This window comes from Branchiostoma lanceolatum, chromosome 3, assembly GCF_035083965.1.
Source record: "Branchiostoma lanceolatum isolate klBraLanc5 chromosome 3, klBraLanc5.hap2, whole genome shotgun sequence".
Lineage (NCBI taxonomy): Eukaryota > Metazoa > Chordata > Leptocardii > Amphioxiformes > Branchiostomatidae > Branchiostoma > Branchiostoma lanceolatum.
This window is the reverse complement of record NC_089724.1, coordinates 8,084,092-8,107,874: the sequence shown is the minus strand read 5'-3', so window position 1 is coordinate 8,107,874 and position 23,783 is coordinate 8,084,092. Positions and strand designations below refer to the sequence as shown.

The 23,783-nt window shown below is 40.8% G+C and overlaps 1 protein-coding gene across 1 annotated transcript in view; it reads right to left on the bottom strand.

The window, feature by feature from the left end:
* LOC136429992 (uncharacterized) overlaps positions 1-23,783 on the bottom strand; it is a 31,788-nt gene that overhangs the window by 1,770 nt on the left and 6,235 nt on the right. The window contains exons 3-28 of the mRNA XM_066420199.1: positions 22,323-22,439; positions 19,346-19,507; positions 18,844-18,975; positions 17,633-17,795; positions 16,622-16,778; positions 15,978-16,085; positions 13,726-13,944; positions 12,756-12,952; positions 11,998-12,189; positions 11,379-11,525; positions 10,581-10,788; positions 9,677-9,819; positions 8,839-9,050; positions 6,876-6,937; positions 6,640-6,693; positions 6,122-6,207; positions 5,433-5,599; positions 4,650-4,759; positions 4,126-4,241; positions 3,414-3,485; positions 3,063-3,119; positions 2,645-2,814; positions 1,723-1,931; positions 1,360-1,500; positions 937-1,029; positions 229-387 (exon numbers count right to left, since the gene is read on the bottom strand). Coding sequence (XP_066276296.1) covers positions 229-387; positions 937-1,029; positions 1,360-1,500; positions 1,723-1,931; positions 2,645-2,814; positions 3,063-3,119; positions 3,414-3,485; positions 4,126-4,241; positions 4,650-4,759; positions 5,433-5,599; positions 6,122-6,207; positions 6,640-6,693; positions 6,876-6,937; positions 8,839-9,050; positions 9,677-9,819; positions 10,581-10,788; positions 11,379-11,525; positions 11,998-12,189; positions 12,756-12,952; positions 13,726-13,944; positions 15,978-16,085; positions 16,622-16,778; positions 17,633-17,795; positions 18,844-18,975; positions 19,346-19,507; positions 22,323-22,439 — 3,653 coding nt within the window. The remainder of the gene's footprint in view (positions 1-228; positions 388-936; positions 1,030-1,359; positions 1,501-1,722; positions 1,932-2,644; positions 2,815-3,062; positions 3,120-3,413; positions 3,486-4,125; positions 4,242-4,649; positions 4,760-5,432; positions 5,600-6,121; positions 6,208-6,639; positions 6,694-6,875; positions 6,938-8,838; positions 9,051-9,676; positions 9,820-10,580; positions 10,789-11,378; positions 11,526-11,997; positions 12,190-12,755; positions 12,953-13,725; positions 13,945-15,977; positions 16,086-16,621; positions 16,779-17,632; positions 17,796-18,843; positions 18,976-19,345; positions 19,508-22,322; positions 22,440-23,783) is intronic.

Sequence of the window (23,783 nt, the reverse complement as noted above, 5' to 3'; positions counted from 1 at the left end):
AGCCAATGTGGCTCTAAATTGCTGCATCCTTTCTGTGCATTACACTTAATATTGATAATTGGATATTATATCATAAAACTTAAAAACTTAAAACTAAATTTTTGTTTGCCTCATTGGCCACGTTTTTGTTCTATAATGGCCACCAGGTGAGAAAGGCGTATCAAGGATATCTGTTGCATTGTATTGCCCAGCATTACACCAGAGGATACAAGCACAGGCCCTCATTACCTCCATGTCTGTTGAGTGTCCCAGAAGTTCTGTTTTGACGTCCCCCGGCTGGATACACGTGACTCGGATCCCTGACCCTGACAGCTCATGCCTCATCCCCTGAGACAGACCCTCGATGAAGAACTTTGTGCCTGAGTACACCGCAAGGCCTGCAAAGCCCTGGTCAAATAGACAAAGATATTTCTATGCTTTGATATACATTACTTTGTGAATATTAGTCCTCCAGGTCCAGGAAATGAAGAATGAAATTGTAATTAAATCAGATTCTATACCACTGGATTACCACATTTTATGAAAAATAAGATTTCATCTGAAATAGAATTACCGCATCTTATTTAAAAAAGAAAAAAAATGCATTAATCCAGTGATATAGATTAAATTACAATTTATTCTTCATTTATGACATATTCTATACTGTTAATGTCACCTTTTAACTTTAAACATGGTCGTATTGGACACAACTGGTTCAATAGTCATTAGTATTTCATTGTTTAATTTGCACTGAACAGCTAGTAACCAGGTTCCTAATATGTTTGTACAAATATATCCATGCCAATTGACACTGTCAACACTCTAGTTACACCTAGCAGCATTAGTCTAGACAGACAGGATGTTCACAACTGGATTTCAGCAACAGCTCCTTTTTTTCAAAACACAACTAGGATATGATAAAAAGCAAAAGTATCAAGATTAATCCTAAGAGCTAACCCTTTGTCCAGCATCTGAGGACATGTTTATGATGTGGCCTGTCTGTTTGTCTATCATGCCTGGCAGGACAGCTCCAATACAGTTCAGCACTCCCTGGAAAAATAGCAGAGTGTTATAATCATATAAATGGTAATAAAGTGCAGTTGATTATTGTAATAGGTTGGAAATTTTTGGTCATCGATTAGCTTCACAACTCCAATATTAGTTAAGCATTTTGCTGAATGACACTGACGCACTCTATCATGCAGTGGCCATGTGGTCCAGGAAAAGAAGGTTAACCTTCTCCCTGCTGCCAAACTCTGTAACCGATAGAGAACAGGGTGCCCAAATGATTATACTTCAGTGTGCTAAACGTTAAGGAACCACAAACAACTCTACTTTTGAGTTAGATTGATGATGATGATCATGATTATGTATTTTTACCTTACAGTTGAGGTCGACCTGTCTCTCCCACTGTTCTTCCTGCATGTTCTTCATCATGGTGTAGTACATCACACCGGCACAGTTCACCAGGACATCCACCCCTCCCAGGGTCGTCTCCACATGCTTCATCATGTCCTTCACCTGAACACAATCATAGAATCACATGTTCGCGGTTTGGCATTAGTCTTTACCGCAAACTTAAAACTACCACAAAAAGCTGTTCCATTATGTGATTGTAGTGCTACTATTGTTTCAAACACGATCTCAAAACCACCACAAACACTCCATTTTCTCCCTACTGCAAAATCAAATCCCTGCAAACATTCCTGCATTTACAGTTTGCAAAAAACAGAGGTGACCCACCTCTTTCCTGTTCACCACGTCAGCCTTGGCCACGATAGCAATACCTCCTTCCGCCTCCACGTCCTTCTGCAGCTGCTGCAGGCGGTCCACCCGGCGCGCCACCAGCACCACCTGCGCACCCGCACGTGCCAGGTACAGGGCCGTGCTCGCACCGATGCCGCTGGACGCGCCCGTCACCACCGCTACCTTCCCAGCCAGCGGGCCAGATGCTTGAATTAAGAAATCGAAACTCTTCTTAATCATCATGAAATGAAATGTATTCAACTTAAGCATCAAACTGTGCAGCCTCGACAGTGTGCATGCACGGACGGAACAGTTGTGTCTAATAGTATGTAAATGTGATGGGACGACTAGCCGACTGCTGACTACCCCTGTGTCAGAGACCCTACAGTGTTTTACATTCACCAGTATTGCTTAGGTCACATTCCCAAGCCGGGGCTCGGCCGGGCTGTCGGCAAAAACGAAAAATTAAAAAATGCATATCAAGAAAATACACAATTTGTAGTTAGGAGTAATCTTTAACGTTTTTTGTCTTTAGTTGTCTTTTATATCATATTTTTCGTTCCCGCAAGCTGCCCGACCGGGCCCCGGATTGGAAATGTGACCCAAGCATATGCAGATCAAGAGGGGACCAAACAGAAGCCACATTTCACTACATTTTACAAGAATTCATGTCGAGCACTGCCAGTTTTCTCGGTAGAATACCAACCGATTGAGCAAACAGATTTTTAAGACAATGTAAGGCTAATTGCAAAATATGGCATACTTGGAAAACTGGTAGTCTGAGAAACTGAGTTTTACTGACAAAGAAAAACAAACCTCATAATCATTCATTAGTTAGCTAGTTAAATCTTCAGTATCCATATCTGAGTTTTTTCCTTTCATCTATATCTAAACATGGATTGTGCTGACTTTAAGTTACCTGCACGCAGTTTCTTGTTACAGGCGAGCACCCCTCGCAGCGTGAGGTTGTGGAAGTATGTCCTGAGAAGTTCCCTGGTGATCTCTGGGTACGTCAGTCCCAGCGCCGACATCACGAAGTTGAAGTTGTGCATATTGTAGGTGCTCTTGGCTGTGAAAACTGTGGGGTCCCTATGTGGGTCATGAACCAAAGACATAGATTGTGACAAAGTTACTGTAAAATCTATATCTAGACAGCACTAATATTAAAAGGTAGGCACCTGTCAAGGTATGCTTTTCTTGAAACCTTATGCTATGATCATTTTAATCAAGCAAGCAAGCAAGCAAGCAAACCAATGCTGAAACATAACCTCAATGCACGGCAGGTTTAACTACTAGTATTTGTACTGATTATTGAAGAAAATAAATGTTCTAATTACCTGATCATGGTGCCCAGGCCTGACTCCTCACCCTGCTCACGACTGTGTTGTTCCACCCTGAAACACACAAAAGGAAATACATCATCACTTAGAAGTCATCTTTTGTCTATCAAGAATCAGACACACTCTAAAACATAATAAACTTACAACTAAGCTTCATTTGTGCAAGCTTAGGTCTTCATTCAAACAGGAATATTTGCACATGCAAACATTTTTAAAATTCAGATCTGAACAGATCCAGTCCTACCTTCTACCCAGGCACACAGTCTTACCTGACTGAGTACAAAAGTGTTTAAGTAACTACTACAGAGTACGAGATAGGTATGAATTGAAAGCACTGTTTTGTCCTACCTGGTGCACCAGTCCTTATGTGGAAGTAACTTGAGAGGGTATCCATTCACTCGCATCCAGTCAAACAGAGTCCTACATGTGGAATAATACAGGCAGGCAATTAAATGCTGCAGGGCCTTGTGCCGTCTTTATTGTTCACAACAGATTATACAACAACAATTTATCTGCTCCAAGAGATAAAAGATTTGTACACTTGTGTAACAGTGTGGTTCAAGCGCCACTTACTGACCAGCCTAACCGGTCTGGATCTTTTAGCCTAGTGGTTAATGTGTTGGCTTTGTGCGCTTGCGGCCCAGGTTTGATTCTCAGGAGCCAGGAGACTGTACTACTCGCCCCTTTAGTTTCAGTGGTTCCTGTAACAGTGTGGTTCAGGTGCCACTTACTGAACAATCTAACCAGTCTGGACTTTTTAGCCTAGTGGTAAGCGTGTTGGGTTAAAGTGTGCACTGGCGGCCCAGGTTCGGTTCCCCGAAAGCCAGGAGACTGTACTACTTGCCCCCTTGCGTTTCAGTGGTTCCTGCAACAGTGTGGTTAAAGCGCCACTTACTGACCAGTCTATCTGGTCCAGATTCTTTAGCCTAGTGGTAAGTGTGAACAGTTTGTGCGCATGCGGCCCAAGTTTGATAATGAATCCCTTAGGAGCCAGGAGACTGTACGACTAGCCTCGTGCGTTTCAGTTGATGCATGTATCATGAGTTTGAAAGCTGCTTACTGTGACTTGATGGGCTGTGGGTTTATGAGGTGGAAGATCTTTCCTGCTGCCAGCATGATGTTCTGTGACAGCATCACGATGGTCTCACTCACAAAGTCTACTGGTGTCATCTCGATCTGTGGGGCAGAGACATTAACCATTGGTAAACATTTGCAACATATGTGAAGAGTATATCTAATTCAATATTTTATTTGTATCCATATATGGTAGAGGGTCAGTTGTCCCCATAAAGACCATAGGGTTGGTTAGAAATTTGAGTACATATTGCTTTGTGTTGAAACTAAACTTTAGTTTGCCTCTGTATATAATTTTTAGTGTGGCTGGATGCTTTAAATTTGTTCTTATGTGTCTGTTGTTATTTGAATACAGTAGAGTGACAGGATGTGAATGGGAAGATGGTGTAACCAGAGACTGGCAGGATGTATCAGTCAACTTGGAGGTCAAAATGGTTTTCCCTCAGACATTCTAGGTCATGGGGTCAATGGAAGAGGCTACTAATTCATGGGGAAGTATAGTTTTCCTACCTGCCAGTCTATGTCAGGTGCAGTCATGGTCTCCACACAGGCCTGCAGGGTGAGCAGGATGAAGTCTGCAGGGTTCCAGAATGCCTGCTGACTGTCTCCGGACAGGTTACCTGGGGAGGAGTGGGAGTGGTGTGTTACACACTGAATCTGTTGAGCCATCATCAGAGCATTTAATTTGTCTGTTCAGTTGACGCACACATAGGAGATTTGATGAAAATGTTTTTGTCTACGTTTTGTACATTACTGTTAGCTTATTGTCCATTTCATTACTTTATTTTGCTGTACAACAGTATTATAACTAGTGAATTGTTTGAAGATAATCAATCATCATCATCATCATCATAGCTTGTTGATAATCATATAATGTGGAGTGTTGTGTTTCGATTTCAAGCCTAATCTAAATCTCAATCTGGATTAGTCAGCTGGTATAACTGCCATTCAGCATAACACGTCAGCTTCATAGTTAACACGGTACCGATCCATGCCGGTCGGCCAGCGCCACACACAGTGTATAGACTGTTGAGTGGCAGGCTATTGAGGGTATTTGAAAAATGTAGTTATTACAGTTACTAGTACCAATCCTTAATACCCAGCCTATAGACAGTGACAGGTTATTGAAGGTATGCAGTAATTGGAGTTAATATCATGGTACCGCTTCTTACCCAGTCAGTAGACAGTTTGTTTGTTTGTTTGTTTGTTTGTTTGTTTGTTTGTTTGTTTTATCAAGATGAAAGGCTATTGAAATTATGTATCAATTGGAGTTATTACAGTACCAAACCTTACCCAGTCTGTAAACAGTGACAGGTAAGCCCCGAGCCTTGGCCCTCAGCACCAGCTGCTCAGCCACCCACTTGGTCTGCCCGTAGCCATCTGTCAGCTGGGAGGCGTACTGCAGCATGTCCTCCTCCTCCCCACACTGCTGGCAGCCGTGGGGGAACACTGCGTTGGTGCTGCGGACAAAACCATGCAAAAACTTCTTCAAAGACTGTATAGAAAAGGACATAAACTCAAGCTAGCAACATAGACAACATTTTGTATTCTTGTATGATCCAAATCGGGGTGTCCCTGTGGTGTAGTGGTCTGCACCTTCTGCCTCTCACCACATCTGGTTCAAATTACTTGGACCAAAAGGACTGGGGTTCAAGCCCCAGGTAGGACACCTCTGGACAAGAGGCGCATTGAGTCATACCAAAGACTTAATAAAAATGGTACATACTTCTGAAACAGTATGGAAGTTAAACACACTTCACTGCCAGTGGACTTAGCCCCCTGCTACAGTGATTGCACCACAGTGTGGCCCAGGGCTATGAAATGGAGATGGGCACCGCCCTATACATCAATAATGGTGTGGGAGGATTTTAACTTAACTAATGATCCAAATCATCCAGATAGAAAACATTCAATTATCTTTACTAGAAGCTTAATATGTGCAAGGCTGTTTGATACAGTTGAATGCAAAATGAAGTCCTAACCTGATGTAGTGAAGGGGTTTGATCTTGTTGGTGCAGGCAAACAGCACCACATTCTGGGTTCCTAGGACATTGGGGCCATGTAGGGCCTGTAAATGGGAATTCATGACAATATGCAGTGAACAGATCAAATCAGACAATCAGTAAACTTAAGACAGAATGAGACCTCTGGAGAATTGGTAACATGATCCGATAGTAGAATGCAGTAACTGAAATTAATGAATTTATCTTGGCCCGAGAGCTCTACATGTATATTCCTAATGTTTTCTGATTCAGAAGGTAAACCTGAAAATGCTAAATTCTGGACTCTCTTTAAACACATAAGGTAAATGGTTTGTAACATTCCTTTAGGAGAAGTGCAATCAGACCCATGTAGCATGTAAATTAGGGTTCAAAATGGCAATGGATAGGCTAGGATACAAACCTTAGACCTTGTGATCCAGAAGATGAGGGACTGAGTACCACACAGAACATTACTGATATATTAACTAAACAATTATTATTTTTTGTTGAAAGCTCACCTCATATGGATAGATAAGGTTGACATGTGCAGCAGCATGGACGATAAAGTCAATCTGAAATGTCACAAGATCATAATTATCCATGGAGTCAGAGTCTAAGGATTTGACAAAAACTTTAAAGGAATGTTGCACACAAAGATTTTATCAATATTCACACTCTGGCTTATACTGTCTTTTGGAAAAATGATGTGAACAACGTAGAATTTATTTCCCACTGCTAGTGATACTGCACTGACCTCGTGGCTGAGGAAGTTGTAGTCCTCATCACTCATGCCCAGATTCATCAGGGATACATCACCTAACGGAGAGAAAAGGAGGGAGAGAAAAGTCATTTACAAAGCTGAAATGAAACAACAAATTTTACAAAAAGCTTCACGACCTCATATCTCCATGAACAATTCTATTCATGCAAATGACTTATACATTTGCATAATATATGCTTGGTCATAAACACCTTTATCTAACTTACACAAGTTGCAATAATGACAGTCCTATGATTTTCCTATTAGATGAATTATGGTGTTTTTGCATTCATTATGCAAATTAGGAATTTATTTGCATAATTGGTAGCTGTTGATGCTCCACTTTCCAGAAACAACATATGTAAGGTCTCGGACCAGAGTTTTTTGCGATTTCGTATGTAGGCCGACACCCTCAGGTCGACGGGCTACAATTCCGCCGAGAAAAGTAGGACGGAAAATGTAATCACATGGTCGAAAAGCGGTTTTCTGTTGTTCTCCGATGTATTTATCGGTATTGTCCGTTGTCCCTTTATTTTGGGTAGAAACCATGGTAAAATGTAAATTTGGCACCCGAAAATTATCATTTTTTTACACTTTTTTGATCGAATCTGCTCGGAAAAAAACGAGTTCTCCTGGGGTCACGACATATATGCTGAGAAAGCTTAGTAAATGGTGTCTCTAAAAAATGAAAAAAATAAAAAAGTCATGTGATAACTTTTTCGCAATCTCCGATGACCCAAATCTGTGAAAATGCATTAAAAACGATGCTATTTGGGTCATCAGGCGAGAAAACCGCATCACCGTTGCCACGGACTAATACAAAAAAGGCTTCGATAGCGAACCAACTGCACCGCGCCCAAAAATACTACAACTCACAGGCTTTTCAGAAGATTCAAAATATTCATGCACAGCTAAAACCATCACCAAGCAATCTCGGGCAGAAATCAGGGTGACGGCCACGCACTTCCGGCAGATTACCGGGTCATGACCCAACCCCCGGTCACAATTGAACTCTGACCCGGAACCGTAACATGTATTTGAGTCTGATAATGGAAAACACTGCAAATATAGATTTTCCTCATTAGCTATGCAAATTAAGTCACAATTAGCATAATTTGCACTTCATTATGTATATCTCTAAGCTACCTGCATACTAAGTATCATACTGATAGTCCTATAAATTTCCAATTAAATGAGATATGGTGTTTTGCATTGATTATACAAATTAGGAATTTACTTGCATAATTGGTATCTGTTGATGATCCACTTTCCATAGACTACATACGTTACATGTATTTGAGTCTTATAATGGAAAACACTGCAAATATACATTTTCCTCATTAGCTATGCAAATTAAGTCCTAATTAACATAATTTGCACTTCATTGTGTACATCTCTGTCTAAGCTACCTGTATGCTAAATATCATGGAAATCTGTCGTTCCTTTGTTCAGTTATTCTCCTTAGAAGATTTTCACGATAACGCCCCTGCAGTTCCAGAGCAAGCTGCTAGGGGGCCCAAACCCACACCATGTCTTCATTACACCACAAGCTATCTGTCACCAAAAAATCAAGAACATAGCACGTATAAGTCATGAGATACAAAAATGGAATTTCTGCTGCAGTACCATGGTCACATACCAAGGGGCCCAAAATCGACCTTGAATTTCGGCTTCACAACACCTGCCCACATACCAAATATCATCGTAATCCATCAAGAGGTTCTTGAGTTATGCTGACTACAGTAGTCCAGAAACACAAACAGACAGACAAACAGATAGACACACAGACACACCCAAAACAATATCTCCATTTTTCATGGAGATAACTACATAAAAGGATTCATTAATGTTATAGACTGTCATGATATTACAAGATAAAGCGTAGCAGATACATGAATCACGTTATCTGAGGTCAACGTACCATGCAAAGATAAAAATCAGCAAGAAATCATGGTACCTTTGATACATGTGATTCTTTCCTCAAAAGCCTTCTCCATCTCTTCCATCTCCTCAGTCACATGACCTCCGGATCCATACCCGGGGCTGACGGCCAGGTGGTTCCGACTGCTCAGCGGGCTGCGGCGCCCCGACGGGGAACGGCGTCCGGACGGGCTGTGCCGTCCTGATGGACTACGACTTCTGGACGGGCTGTTATGTCCTGGGCTGAGTCTGAGGGAAGATTCGCACATCATATCAAGTAATGCTCTTTCTTCTTCATTGTAACTAAAGGCAAAACAAAATATCAGACAAAAATACATCAATTATAATTTTTTTTTTAAGTCTTGCTCATTTTTGGTGAGCATTGTAGGGAAGTTTAACCTTCTCCATACTGAAGTAGCTTTTGGGCACCGAATTTGTATTGGTTACAGGGTGAGGTAGCAGGGCGAAGGTTAATTGTTGTCGTTGTGTAATGTATTTACTGTAATGTTAGAAGTACAGGAAGATTAGTGGTGTGCCTTCGGGTTGGCTTTACAAAAGAAAAAGATGACAAAGTAGAAAGCCCAACAAAAACGCCTAAAAACACGTAAAAAAACAGCCGAATCTCATGCTCTGCTTGGAGAGTACATCTCTAATGGATTTTCTTAAGAAACCAATAAACCAATTTTATACATAGATTTCAATGCACTGAATCATACAACTTTAATCAATTGTTAAAAACTTAAACTCCACAGACCACAGTACTCAACTTATTGCTTATGATATTGTAATAAGAAACATAGCCTTTGTACATTTAGATAACACATGTGAGTAATAAGAGTCTACTAAGGATCTTACATTGAAAATTGACAACCTACCTTCCACTGTAATTTCCAGTGTTCTTATTAGGACTGCTTCTGCCGTTACATTGGGGGAGTATGCCAAAGTACTGAAGATTGTCCCGCAGGCGCTCTTTGGCACTCAGCTCAGGCAGCTCTCGCACCAGACAGTACACATGGACCTACAGATAACACAAGAGGTGAATAAGCATGAAAGCTCATCTGTGTTGGTACACATCGTTGACGTATCTTTATATGCTGAATATGATTATGGAATACTGATTGTAACGTTATCTTTGTATAACAATTTATGTTCTATTTTCCGATGGTACGTTAAAAGGACCCCTGACCTCCTCCCTTGAACTCTTGAAAAACGGCCTCGGCCGAATGAGTGTATGTTTTGCATACTTTCAAGGTTAAATAGAGGTTGAAAAAAAAGTACATTCCATGATGAAGTCTGAATTTTCAGTCGCTCTTACGTCGACCTTCTTCAGGAGAGATTCAATTACTCTAAGCACGTGCCCTTAGAAACATGTGACTCGAGTAAAAACGATTCATTACTCGAGTCATGTGTTCCTAAGGTCACATGCTCAGAGTAACTGAATCACTCCTGAAGAAGGTGGACGTGAGAGCGACTGAAAATTCGAGGTGAGCTACATTTGCTTGTGTTGAACTAAAGTATCAAATTTTATCACAAGAGGTGAATTAATTTTTGTAAACAGATCCATCTTATACATATAACGTTATATATCAAAAGTAGCATCTCTTAACTTAGAGGCTTTCTTCAAACTCATAATTACTGCTTTTATGTTTGACACACAGTTGGAGTGTAAAGTATTGAACATTGTATGTCTTTTGAACCATATATGCCTTCTCCTTTTGAGATTGCCAATAAAACTAATACCACTAGTAGATTGACAAGATTTTAAAATGCTGGAGGTACCTTTGTACTTCTGAGAAGATCTCTCAAAATGAACGCGCCCAGGAACCCTGTGGCCCCGGTGAGCAGGACCCCTCCACTGTTCCAGCGGTTTCCGTACTGGACCGACCGCCAGAACGCTCGCAGCTGGATGTCCAGACTGACTCCGCCCTGGTCGTATAGGTCCACTTCCTTCTGTAGGTCGAGTTTACGTTCCGAAGGCTCTGACATACTGCAACATTAGACATGAATATCAACAAACTAGTTTGCAGAGTCACTAACTAAAAATAAGAAATCTGGTTAAGTCATTGATAATAATTAATTTGCCCATTTCTTGGTGGCAAATGTGCTAGATGTTGGCACATCGGCAACCAAATCCGTGTGTTTTTGGCACACTTTTAGACAGATCAGCTGAAGAGACTTGGTGGGCGTCACTCCACCACCAGGGAAAGTCGTGTTAAATGCCTTTCCCAAGGGCACGACGTTGGGGCATGGTGAGAATCAAACCCAGGACTTATTGGTTCTGAGTCCAACTCTCTAACCGTTGCGCCACACTGACGCCACAGCGTTAACGTACTAGGGTCAGCCTAAAAAGGTAAATGACATTGGTAGGATTGATTTTTAAAACTTTTATAGACTATTTAGTATTTGAAGAACCTCTATCACTAACTACTACCTCTTTACAAGATATTTCAGTATCATATGCCCAACATATAATTTTCTACATGCTCAGAGGACATCAGCACTTCCAGGTACAGAACAAAATTGCATTTATCTTTTAGAAGATTTAGTGCCCTTCTTTCTACAACTCCGGATCCTGACCTGCGCTTCCTGTCGGGAGCATGTCTGGTGTCCAGTAGCTGGGCCATGGAGGAGACGGTAGGGTGTTGGAACAGGTCCTTGACTGACAGGACCACGCCCAGCTCCTCTTTCACCTTCGACAGGAGCCTGGCTGCCAGCAGGGAGTGGCTGAAAACAACAGAAAGGAAGTTAACATTTAAATACCTGTTAATAAACAATGTCAATCCAACATGACTGTATCTGCAACCAAGTCTTTTCTACATTGCAATCATAAAGTTTATTCCTCAAGGCAAAGACTGTCATGATCAAGTTCTACAAAATACAGCATTGACATCTTTTCTTTTATCAAATAAAATACACAGTCAATAAAGTTAAGTCATCTATAGAATCTGATTGTCAACTACCAAGCTGAGCACTGATGAGTTTGATAACCTTCGAATCTTGTGCAACTGTTATATAGCTACGTAGATGAAGGTTAGACATCCGTAGAATAAGATATGTCGAATAGCAGTTATTCAAGCAACTGGGTATGATTTTGGAATCTCTCTATATATAGTTATCCTGACTACAAAGTCTAACAGCCAAACCAACAAACAGTCACTATGATGGTAAAAACATAATGAAGTAGAGTGTAACCGACCCTCCCAGGTCAAAGAAGCTCTCCTGCACGTCCACAGTCTTCAGCTGCAGTATGGAGCACCACAGTGAGGCCAGCGCCCTCTCCGTGTCCGTGGCCGGAGCCCCCGTCTCGTCGGCCTCTGCCTCCCCGCCCATGTCCAGCGGCGGCAGCGCCTTTTTGTCGAGCTTCCCGGATGATGGGAGAAGTGGAATGCTGGGGGAATTCAAAGCAATATTAAAAAACTTGGGCATCATGGACTGTTCATTATGTGTCTTTTTCAAATGTACATAATATGTACGTACGTGTACGTACATATACAGCACCCCTGTGTCCCTTACTTTAATAGTGAATACAGGAATATAAGACTTGTTGTCAAGTTTCTCAGACGATGGGAGTATCGGAATGCTGGGGGAATTCAAAATAGGGCTTTAGTATGTGCTGACTGTTTACAATTTGACAAAATTGATCAGAAGCTTAAACAACTAAGGAAAATAGTCAGACTCTATTATAATTATTATTGGCAACTAACATGTAAGACGAAATTCACATCTAAAGATCTACATTAAAACAGTTATTATCAATATGATTGAGCAAGCCCAGGCAGTAAAAAAGTTACCATTGAAATGTATCAAAAAGTTATTGACCTACAGTACACCAAAGTTAGTTCAATTGTAAAATGTATTGTGATTCAAAACAACCAGTCTGTTGTAATTTTTCCTAAAAAAAATTAAATTTACTATGTTTTAAGTCATCCTTCAACCTTGAACCCCTCAAGTTACCTGTCGAGGAAGACAAAGTGAGCGGGAATCATGTAGAAGGGCAGTCGTCTCTTCAGCTCCGCCCGGATCTCTCTCCGGCTGGTCTCTCCCTCGGGAACGACGTACGCCACCAGGAACTTGTCGGTCCCCTCCTCGCCCTGGGCCAGAACCACGCAGGCATTGACCAGTGGCAGCTCCAGCAGGGCAGCCTCCACAGCCTGAAACAGTGGACATCGTATTTGAAAAATAAACAATCATCCATCTTTAGTTTCAGACTTCATTTTTGTTTTTAGAAGGCCACCATTCATCTTGTAATTTTAAGGTATGCCATCACCTGCTCAAATATTTATACTCTTTTGATAAGTGCGATAGGATCTTTAACATGCTCGAGGTGTAACAAAATGGAACCCCGGCTTTTACGTCCCATCTGAAAGGACTCCATAAAACAACTTCACTACAAAAAAAGCAGTCCTTTGAAGCTCAATGGCAATGAAACTTTGTTCCGTATTACGGTGTTGACAGCCACTCAAAAGAGTACCAGGGCAAGTCTACAAGAGTCCATCAGTTCTTCAGTTCTGTTGCAGCCGGGCTTTCCTGGCCCTTCTCTTGGCCTCAGCGGCTGCTATTCTCTCAGCTTCAAAAGTTGAGACGCTGTTGTAGCTCAGCTGGCGCCAGGTGCTGCTATCGTTGCAGAGAGCTTCAAAGTTTGTGGGGTCAATGTGACCCTTCTTTAAGTAGTGTTTAAGGGTGTCTTTATATCTCTTTCTCTGTCCACCCCTAGGCCGTGTCCCTTGATCCAGTTGCCCAAACAGGGTCTGTTTGGGGAACTGATTGTCTGGCATCCGGACACAGTGACCAGTCCATCGTAGTTGGCTACGCATAATGAGTGAATTACGGTAGACAGTACTACACAGCACTCACAAACTTCCACCAGGACTGTATGTATCATATTCCACTCAATTGCAAAATGATGAAAACATAATCCACAGACCTGTATCTCAATACTGTATCCCCGGATCTTGACCATGGTGTCACATCTCCCGCAGATCTCCAGCCGCCCGTCGGACAGTAGATACCCCCAGTCTCCGGTCTTGTACAGCTTGTCCCCGTCGGTCACCGCCAGTCTCGGGGGACACGGCAGGAAACGGTCCTTGTTCAGCTGGGGACGGTTGATGTAGCCCTTCGCCAGGGTTGGACCAGTGATGTAGATCTGGGAATACACATGTGTGTGGAAGACATTTCTAAAGTACAGTCAGTAATCAAAATCATACTATTATTATTACTACTACTCAGCAGCAGATAGGAGAAGCCTGGAGTGTCAACAACTGAGACTCTTGAATTATAAACTTTAAGCTGGCATACTAAACATGTCATCATTCTTTTTTTCTCCTTACTCAGTGGTCACCACATAACAAGACCACTTCAAGGTGTGATGCGAAGACCTGACTCCGAGGTTACGGGTTACATAATAATCATATATAACGGTTACCGTAACAGTAACTCTTCTCCCTAGGTCAGAGACATCATGAAACTAGCTCAACTGCTCACTACGAGTGAGGACTAACCGTCCTAATAGGAAGGAGAAGCATACTTTGTGCTTGAATGATTTCGATTACACATCTTAGTTTTTGTATCAAGAAGGAATGTTGTCTTACACATCCTAAAATGGTACATTTACTTATTTTCAAAGGAAGTGTGATGAAAAGAGTCAATTCACAAACTTTGCTCAGTGAAAGTATCCCTAGTATATATATATATATATATATATATATATATATATATATATACAGTAGAAGCCACTTAATTGCACATCGGATAAACGCACCTTCCGTTTAATTGCACCAAATCCCAAAATCCCAAACCGGTTCCCATTCACTGCATTGTTAGTGACTCCGCATAACTGCACCACGCATTGTCACCAATTTCGGATAACTGCACCAATTTTTTTCCAAAATCCTCGACAAGTTAACTAAAAAGGTGCGCTAAAAATCGGCAAACGCGGTACAAATGAGCCGATACCTGCCGGTGTAAAGGCGCAATACCGCCAATATGTTTAAAACTATTTTTGAGTTACAAAAGAAGGCGGTCTCCATTGACAGTCACGTTGATTGGAATCGTATGGGAGGTCCCGGGCGGGTCCAGGGCGTGTCGGCACCATCAAGAGACGCACGCCTACCAAAGGCAACATTGCGCTTTGGCAGACAGCATGCTGTACTCAATAATTAAGATTGGTCTCTACCTGTACTACTGTCTTATTACTGTGAATGCATTCAAGTTCGCGTGGATTTGATTTCGCGTTAAGGATGGCATGGGGTGTTGTCGGTGGTTTGAGGTTTGCGGCAGCGCTACATACTGCTGCCGATAATAAAAGACCGGCGTCTTTATGTAACGTTACATCTAGTCGGAAACAATAGAGGCTCGGCAAGGGCTACAGACGTGTAGGCGGACATAACAGTCGCTTTTGGCGGTGCGGTGCTAACGTGATCATCTGGCTGAATCCGCGTCCTAGAAACTTCCTGCATTCACCGGAACGAGGTATACGCGGGTTAGGCTCTGCTACTGTATAAGGAGAATGATCTGTCCTTGATCTGAGTCATCTAACCATATCTGCCCACTAGATACACTGTACAATTCACAACCATGGTGCCGACAGTCAAATCTGTCCAGACATGAGACGGGGGAACTACACTGGGCTGAACCGTAATCAGTAACCAAGTTTTAGTTTGAATTTCTAGTTTCATTGCGGTACATGATGTACGTAAATCGACAACTGTACTCTACGTAATGTAACACAGAAACTGTTATCCCATGACGATGTTTCAGAATGCCTCCCATGTAACGTTACGTGTAGCTACTGATTTAAACATCTGTGAGGAAGCAAAAAAATGTTAAGTTTAATCTGTACAGTATCATGGTAAACTTTACAAGATTTTTGTACAGTACATGCCCTTGAATACGTAAATAAAGTTAATAACTGCATAATTTCGTCTATTTTCTTTGTGCTAGTGTTTCTGACTAACAATACACCCCCCGCCCATGGTGGTACGGTCCAGCTGGGCATTTCGCATAATTGCACCAGCCGGATAATTGCACCAAAAACGCTGACAAATGCGTGGTGCAGTTAAGCGGATTCTACTGTACATATATATATATATATATATATATATATATATATATACTAGTAGTTCATGGCATGAACATACAACGCCAGCATGAACACTGCATACTGATGACAAGACTGACCTCTCCTGGGACACCCACAGGTTGTGGCTGTAGTTCCTCGTTCATGATGTAAACCTTCACACCTTCCAGCAGTCTTCCTACAGGACAGAACTTCCGCTGACTCGACGACTGGATGGCAGGAATATAAGAAAATTAATAGTTTCCAATGTTAAGTCGAATATATGCTCTTAGATATACACTCAACTATCAATGACTACACAAGTATCAATACTTCTCTAGACAGTATAATCTCAAAGAGGATGTTGGGAGGAAAGACTGTGAGGGTTTTTCTATACAGCAAAAATCAGACTATAGAGACAGGAAAAATCAGACTATAGAGGCAGCAAAAATCAGACTACAGAGACACGAAAAATCAGACTTTAGAGGCAGCAAAAATCAGACTATAGAGGCAGCAAAAATCAGACTAGAGTGACAGCAAACATCAGACTATAGAGACATTTCAACCCTAATGTTCTCCTGACTTGTTTTGTAACCACTACAAACTTGTTGCCTACAGCTTGGAAAGGGTTAGGATTACTCAAACTAACTTACTGCAGTACCGATACAAATCTGATCAATATGAAAGACTTCTTGGTAACCCTAGTGTCATCCTAGTTAGTTCCAGGACTCCTCTTAGACCTACAAGAAGACAAAAGAAAGCTTACCTCTTGTGTTGCCTTGTAGTAGGCTGTGAGGTCTTCCACCGCGATGTCGTGTGTCTCGGAGACGCTGTACAGGTTGAGAAGCTGGACCCAGGGCAGAGACTTACACACGCGCTCGCAAAAACCTGTGGTGACGACCTCGCCACACAGCCAGATCACTCTGAGGAAGGAACAGAAGAGATGTCAGTACACCGGCGTGTCACAGTTATCAAGTTCAGTTGGCCTAAATTTCCATCTATGCATCTCAGCTGACACAATCTAATTATTAGCCTTTAGCACACTGAAGTAGCCATTTGGCACCCCATTCTGTATTAGTTTAAGATTGAGGCAGCAGGGAGAAGGTTAAAAAAAAAACAACTACTGGCCCTACTCCAGCCACCTGTGTCACTATTGCCTGTTCTCATCAGCCCAGCTTAAGTTAAAAACAGAATTGCATGAATTGCAAATGTGTACTCATTATATATTCATGGTATTTACATATTTGCAACACCTTGAATGAAGCCATACAAAAACTATTCATAAATGCACAAACCCACTGGATCATTAATTTGTATTAGCATTCAGTGTCAGAAGCAGAGTATTGCATGCCATCATTTATTTGGTAGTATGATTTTTTATAACAGTATATGTTATTTTGGTTTTGTATCATCTAGTAATTTGAGTAATTTTTTTAGTTACTTTTGTTGTAACTTTGAGTTGATATAAAGCCCAGGGCACATTGAAAAACGCTTTTTAGGCTATATGTATCCCTGGCCCTGGTTAAATGAATAAACAAACAAACAAAACAGTACTATTACTTTGGAAGCGACACAAAAAACTTATGTGAAATTCTTGTGATGAGTAACCTTCATATCATATTTTTGTGACAAATCAAACTTTATTGCACAACAAATGAAACAGGTACAATGTATGGCAAGTTTGTAGGCAGTACAAAATTGAAGACATATAATAATGGCTTGCTTATTAACAATGCTAATGAATTCTACAAAACTTAAACAAAGGAGGTAGACTTACCGGAGGTTCTGTAGATTGTTTAGGTTGACTCCCTCGGTGTCTAGAACAGCCTCGAGCAGGGAGGGGGTGAAGAGGATACGGGTGATGCCGTGACGCCCCAGGAACTCCACCAGGAGGGTGGGGTCGTAGATGACATCATCAGGGATCACATACAGGGGGATGCCTGGGGAAAGAGAGGGAAAGATTACAAATGGCTTCTTGGTGAAATAAGACCAGTAAGGGCTACTGAAACACAATGCAAACTGAGGGTTTGAAGGCAAATGATTACTATTGTAGGCAATTCAGTGAACTTCATTTCAAGGTGTACACTCCTGTGTGCTGTACAAGTTTGTGCTCGACTGCTAATATAATGCAATATCATTTTAGAATTTGAATCTAACAGCACCCACTTAAAAATTATTTCTATTTTAAATCTGTCTCGATATCCATGTCAAAGATATGAAAAATCTTATCCTCACTGGTAGCTTTCTATCCATGCAATCTTGACATTTCCACGGACATGTAAATATTGGAAAAGGCAGTAGACTGTAGCCAAATATCGTAAATATTAGATTGAGTTGTCTCAGCAAACCAGCTGAGTTTGATGAAGGCGTAAACGGACGTAGCAGGGGCTGAATGAAAATAGATTTTCATTTTTACGTAATACAAAGCATTTCATAATTTATGTTGGAGATGATTAGATCTAGCATACAACACTTGTACAACACTGGGAAGGCTTAAAGGGTTTGATACATTTTGCGATCTCAGTCAGTTTCTACTTATCACCTCCATAAAATGTCATGGAGGTCATGGAGGTCATCTATTATACTTTAGGCTGCGTTTGTGTCTGTGTCTGTGTATGTGTCTGTCTGTCTATCTGTTGGTGAACAAGATAACTTGAGAATGGCTGGATGGATTGGTTTCATATTTGGTGTGACGGTAGGGTATAACAAAAACTGAAAATGATTAGATTTTGGGCCCCCTGGCAAGCTCCCTAGGTACTGCAGCGGAACTCCCAGTTATGATATTTCGTGTTCAGGATATGCTTGATAATATGATGGTCAAAAATTTTGGTAGGCAGACAGCTCTTTTGACTTACACTGTCAATTCTTTTAAGTCCAAAACAAAGACTTCCTGTAATTTTTAGGACACAAACAAACTCTACATAGACTCCAGTTGGCCAAAGACTCACAGACTAGACTGAATGGACAGAGCTGATGATGTTGACTCACCTTTGAGAAGCGGCCGCATCATTTCCCACACAAAGAAGACATTACACGCTACTCTGTCGTCCTCCGCAAACGGGTAGTTCTCGTGGCGCCAGTGGTAGGAGAACACAGCGCCTCTGTGGGGACACATGATGCCTGCAAGGAAAAAAGAGAAATTCAAATCTTCAACATAATATGTAGTATATCATACATGGGGCATACATTTTTGTAACATCAGAGCACATCATTATATGTATACTGTGCATGTCTGTAAGACAATTAAAGATGCACATCTTATCTACTCCTTTGGTTATTCCATTAAAAGAAATTGACAGCAAACATTTTGCCCTTTTTGCTTTTACCACCGTGACATTTGCTTTAATCACCTGAATCCATTTGTATATCAAAAAATGACAGCCCAACTCTGATCCATACACATGTTATAGATTTAAAATCATTGTGGTCAAACTTCAATGTTCCAACTGCCTTCTGTCATGGATAGATCTAGAGTTATGATACAACCCACCTTTTGGTTTTCCTGTTGTTCCAGAGGAATACACAACATAAGCAAGGTTGTCCAGATCAACATGTGGAGGCTGACATGTTCCTGGCCATATCCCCAGCATTTCTTTGTTTTCTTCCTTGATCTTTTCTTGCCAGTTGTCATCGAATACAACAGTCGTCACATCTGGAACAAAGGATATGTTGCATCTGTTACTGTAACAATAAATGCTAATGCACATTAAAGCAAATACATATTCATATTGTACCAGAAGAAAAATAGAGATAAATAAGCAAAGAAGAAAAGAAGAAAAGAAATATCAAGGGAAAACAAGGGTTTTTGTTATTTGAATCACAGCTGCATTATATTTTTCCACGTCTTCTGATTTCATTTTCTTTTTTTGTTGCCTATGTACATTTGTATGATCATATAACTGTAGAAAGTTGCATGGATTTTTTTGGTGCTTGGTACAATTTTTATCCTCCAAAACATTAGGTAATACTAACTTTATTGATTGTATCTCACCGGAGTAAATCCGGAAGAATAATGATGATGATGAGGTGACGATACTAGTAATAGCAAGCGTCACAGTGTGAGATGAACTTATTTTTCTCCTTCAATGAGTTAGACTAACTATTCAGTCAGTCCACTTGAAATCAAACTTCTCCCTCTTCCCTATCCTTCCTGTATTTGAACAGCTCTCCCCTTAGTTGGAAACACCGTTAATTTCAATGTCAAGATTGTGTAATTTAGAACAAATCAAATGCCCAAGAAAATTCCTTTCTGCCTCTTTCGGCTTGACACCTGTCTGCCACTAGCTATGCCCCACCCCTGGCCCAAATCCATTCAATCTAAGTGTGCCTTGTACTGACATTACTATATTGACCTTGAATTGTTCCATCGATTGGTGGGCGGGTGGACTGCCAAAATGTAATTTTGTGTGACCAACAAAATTAAACCCGCCCACGTAACACTGGCCTCCATTATTTTTCATTCCATACATACTGCGTAGGTGGCAAGGAAAATCTTAAATTTATAATTGACGGAAAAGAGAATCCATAATCCCAGCAGGGGCAATGGGTGTGACATAATCATCATTCCGATTTGGTTAACTTTCAATGACTTTCCTGGTTGCAAGTATGTCATTGCCTTTACTTTGAAAGAAAGGATTTTCAATATAATATTGAAAATCCTTTCTTTCAAAGTAATTGTCAATAGAGCAACAATCTGAGGAGTTGTAAGCTGGTCATGAAGACAATTGAATCATCTCCAAATTTCTAACAAAGCTGGCATATTATACCCAGCATCAGGAATATAAATTGGTCTGCTGTCATATCACACCCTCCTAAAAGCAGGACCCCTATCGCTCGATTCGTTGGGGTCCTGCTTTTAGAAGGGTGTCATATCAAAGTGCTTATACATTGAATGATGTAACTGTCTATTCAATTTGGCTGCCATAATTCAATCAAACAATAAGCAATTCATTTGCATATTTTCCAGAACTATCCATAAAATCATGTGTAATTGTGTGATTCGTACCATCAGATGTGAACTAAACTATTTCATTAGGTGTCAAGGTGGTCTTACAGTTTAGGGTTGTTGACTTCTAATCTAAAGGTTCTGGGTTCCAATCCCTATCAGGTGCCAATCCCTTCTTCATTTCAAACTAGAACTGATACAAAGCACAGAAGCAGAACAAAAGCAGCAAAACCTTTTTTGTACTTTCAGCTCAAGGTCAAACTGAATTACCAGCCAACAACAATATGGAATCGATGAATTAGCATCAGCATCAGTCACACACATTCAGACAAGTAATCTAAGAGGTCGTGCGTAACCACTAAATACCAACACAGTCAACCCTGCTCCCACAAATGATCTCGTTAGTATGCTAATGTCCCGGGATTCAGTGATCACCCACTTGGGTAATTGACACGGCAAAAGGAATCTGATAGCTTGTGTGTCTGTAGCATTCTTTTAAATATTGATTTTAATTTTCAGATCAGCTTCTGGTTCTGAGTTGGGCTACGTTTATCCACCCAAAAGTATTTGAATGAGGCAGTGTTTTTAGATTTCTTTGTTCTCAAAATGGGATTTGAGAACAAGTCTTTGTGCTTGTAAAAAAAAATTAGGCCATGTCAAGTTTAAGTAATAAATCACAACAGAAAGCATACTTGTATGACAAAATGATTACTTAGGGGCAAAAAAAACATGTATACAGATCATGTTAAAAGAAGGGAAAACCTACAAAATGCTAATACAAGAACACTGTTCAGCACCAGGGACAGCACCATTGAAACAAATTCTATCCAGTTGCTTGAGTAACTATTTTTGGCATATCTTATTAACTGGATGTCTAACCTTCATCAACATAAACAGATAGATTCAAAGAATGAAAAAATACAAAATGCCAATACAAGAATACTGTTCAGCACCAGGAACAGCAACATCGGAAAAAGTAAACAGATAGATTAAAAGAAAGGAATACAAACAAACTGCCAATACACGAATACAGTTTCGGCAATAGGGACAGCAACATTGGAAAAAAGTAAACAGATAGATTAAAAGAAGGAAAAAGTACAAAATGCCAATACAAGAATACTGTTCAGTACCAGGGACAGCAACATTGGAAAAAAGTAAACAGATGGATTAAAAGAAGGAAAAAATACAAAATGTCAATACAAGAATACCGTTCAGCACCAGGGACAGCAACATTGGTGCAACAACCACACTTAGCACCAAGGACAGGTACACTTTTGGTATGCACTACCATTTACCAAGTTGACATATTTCAAGAGCAAAGAAAACAAATTTAGCATTAAAAACAGGAGAAACATATGAAAAACATTCAGCACTGCTCTGCCTATTTCTGAAATGTCAAGTTGCTCATCAAAGATTTTCCCCAGCATAATATGCAATAACCACTCAAATATTGATATCTGGGTGATATTCCATTTTGCAAATGTCTATGAACCTAAGGTCACAACAAATGTTTCACTCTGACCTTTGACCCTTCCTGCGAGGTCAGGACTCGTCAGCACGGCGGCGGGTTCGCAGTCTCGCAGGATGTCGTGCAGTAGTGGGTCAGGGTACGATACGTCCAGCGGCATGTACGCAGCACCTACAACAGGATGGAAAAGATCATACATGCCATTAGATTGTTATCTATACCACAGCAAGAAGAATATACTTCTTAACCTTTTCCCTGCTGCCAAACGGCAACATCAGAGCTAAAGTTAAAGTTAAAGTGGTCCCATGCATCGAAGATGCGTAGGGGGGCGCCCATCTCCCTTTCGTAGCCTTTGGGCCACACAAGTGCAAGTCACTACAGCAGGGGGCTGGTCCGCTGGTAGTGATGTATGTTTAACTTCCATACTCTTTCCCAAATGCTGAGTGCTAAGCCGAGAAAGAAGTATGTACCATTTTTAGAGTCTTTGGTATGACCCGGCCGGGGTTCGAACTCACGACCTACCGTATGCAAGGCGAACACTCTACCAATTAGGCCATTGCACCTTAGTGCTAAAGGTTAAAGAGATTCAAATAAAGTTCGCCCACTTCAAGAACATGAACAGTACACATTCTTTATGTGCCCTGTGTTAAGCAGGTATATTACTAGACTGTGATGTGCCAAATTGCGAAAGGCATTCACAAAGTGGTGCAAACTGGCAACAATCTGCACCAATTCGCGATCGGCACCATATATTTCGAATTTCAGAAAAAATTACAATTGGTAAAATCGCACAAATGGATGCAAAATGGCGCAAAACAGTGCAATCACTGCTAATCTCTTTTTTGATGAATCTTAATCATTGTACATTAATTCAGCCGATTTCTAATAAATTCAACTTGTATTAGATTTGGAGGCAAAACTGAGAATGTAACATTCCCATTCCAGGCGTGACCATTTTATTGTAGAGGTGGCACTAACTTCATGTATGATCTCAACCTGTACAGTATTAAAAACCATCCTACATAACATTGTAGAGTGAGTAAAATATGAATTTAAAACTTGATTAATGGCCAAAGAATTTAGCTTCAGGGAATACTTAGAAACCACCTTGTCTCATAATTCTAGGTATTGCACAATTCATCTTGTGAATTCTAATCTAAACGTTAGGGCAAGATCAGCTGCCAGATCTATATATATCTCATGACCTCCAGTTTATCACAGTCTGCTTGTGAGAATGATAAACCAACAATATTGCTGGAACGTGACCACGCATACTTCACTCTCAAGTGCCGTTAGGTCCATTCAATTCTTTTAATGGAATTCAAGTCAACACCTTTAATACATAAAAAGAACAATTATGCTTTTTTTAGAGGGGAAGGCCACAAATTTTGCGTGAGAAAAATATCATCCTCTTAATCAAAGGTACCCATAGTAAAGGTTGTAATACAGAAGTTGTTTTAGTCATTGGACAGGGTCCAGAATAATTTTAAAACTTTTTTTTAAGTCAGAGCCACC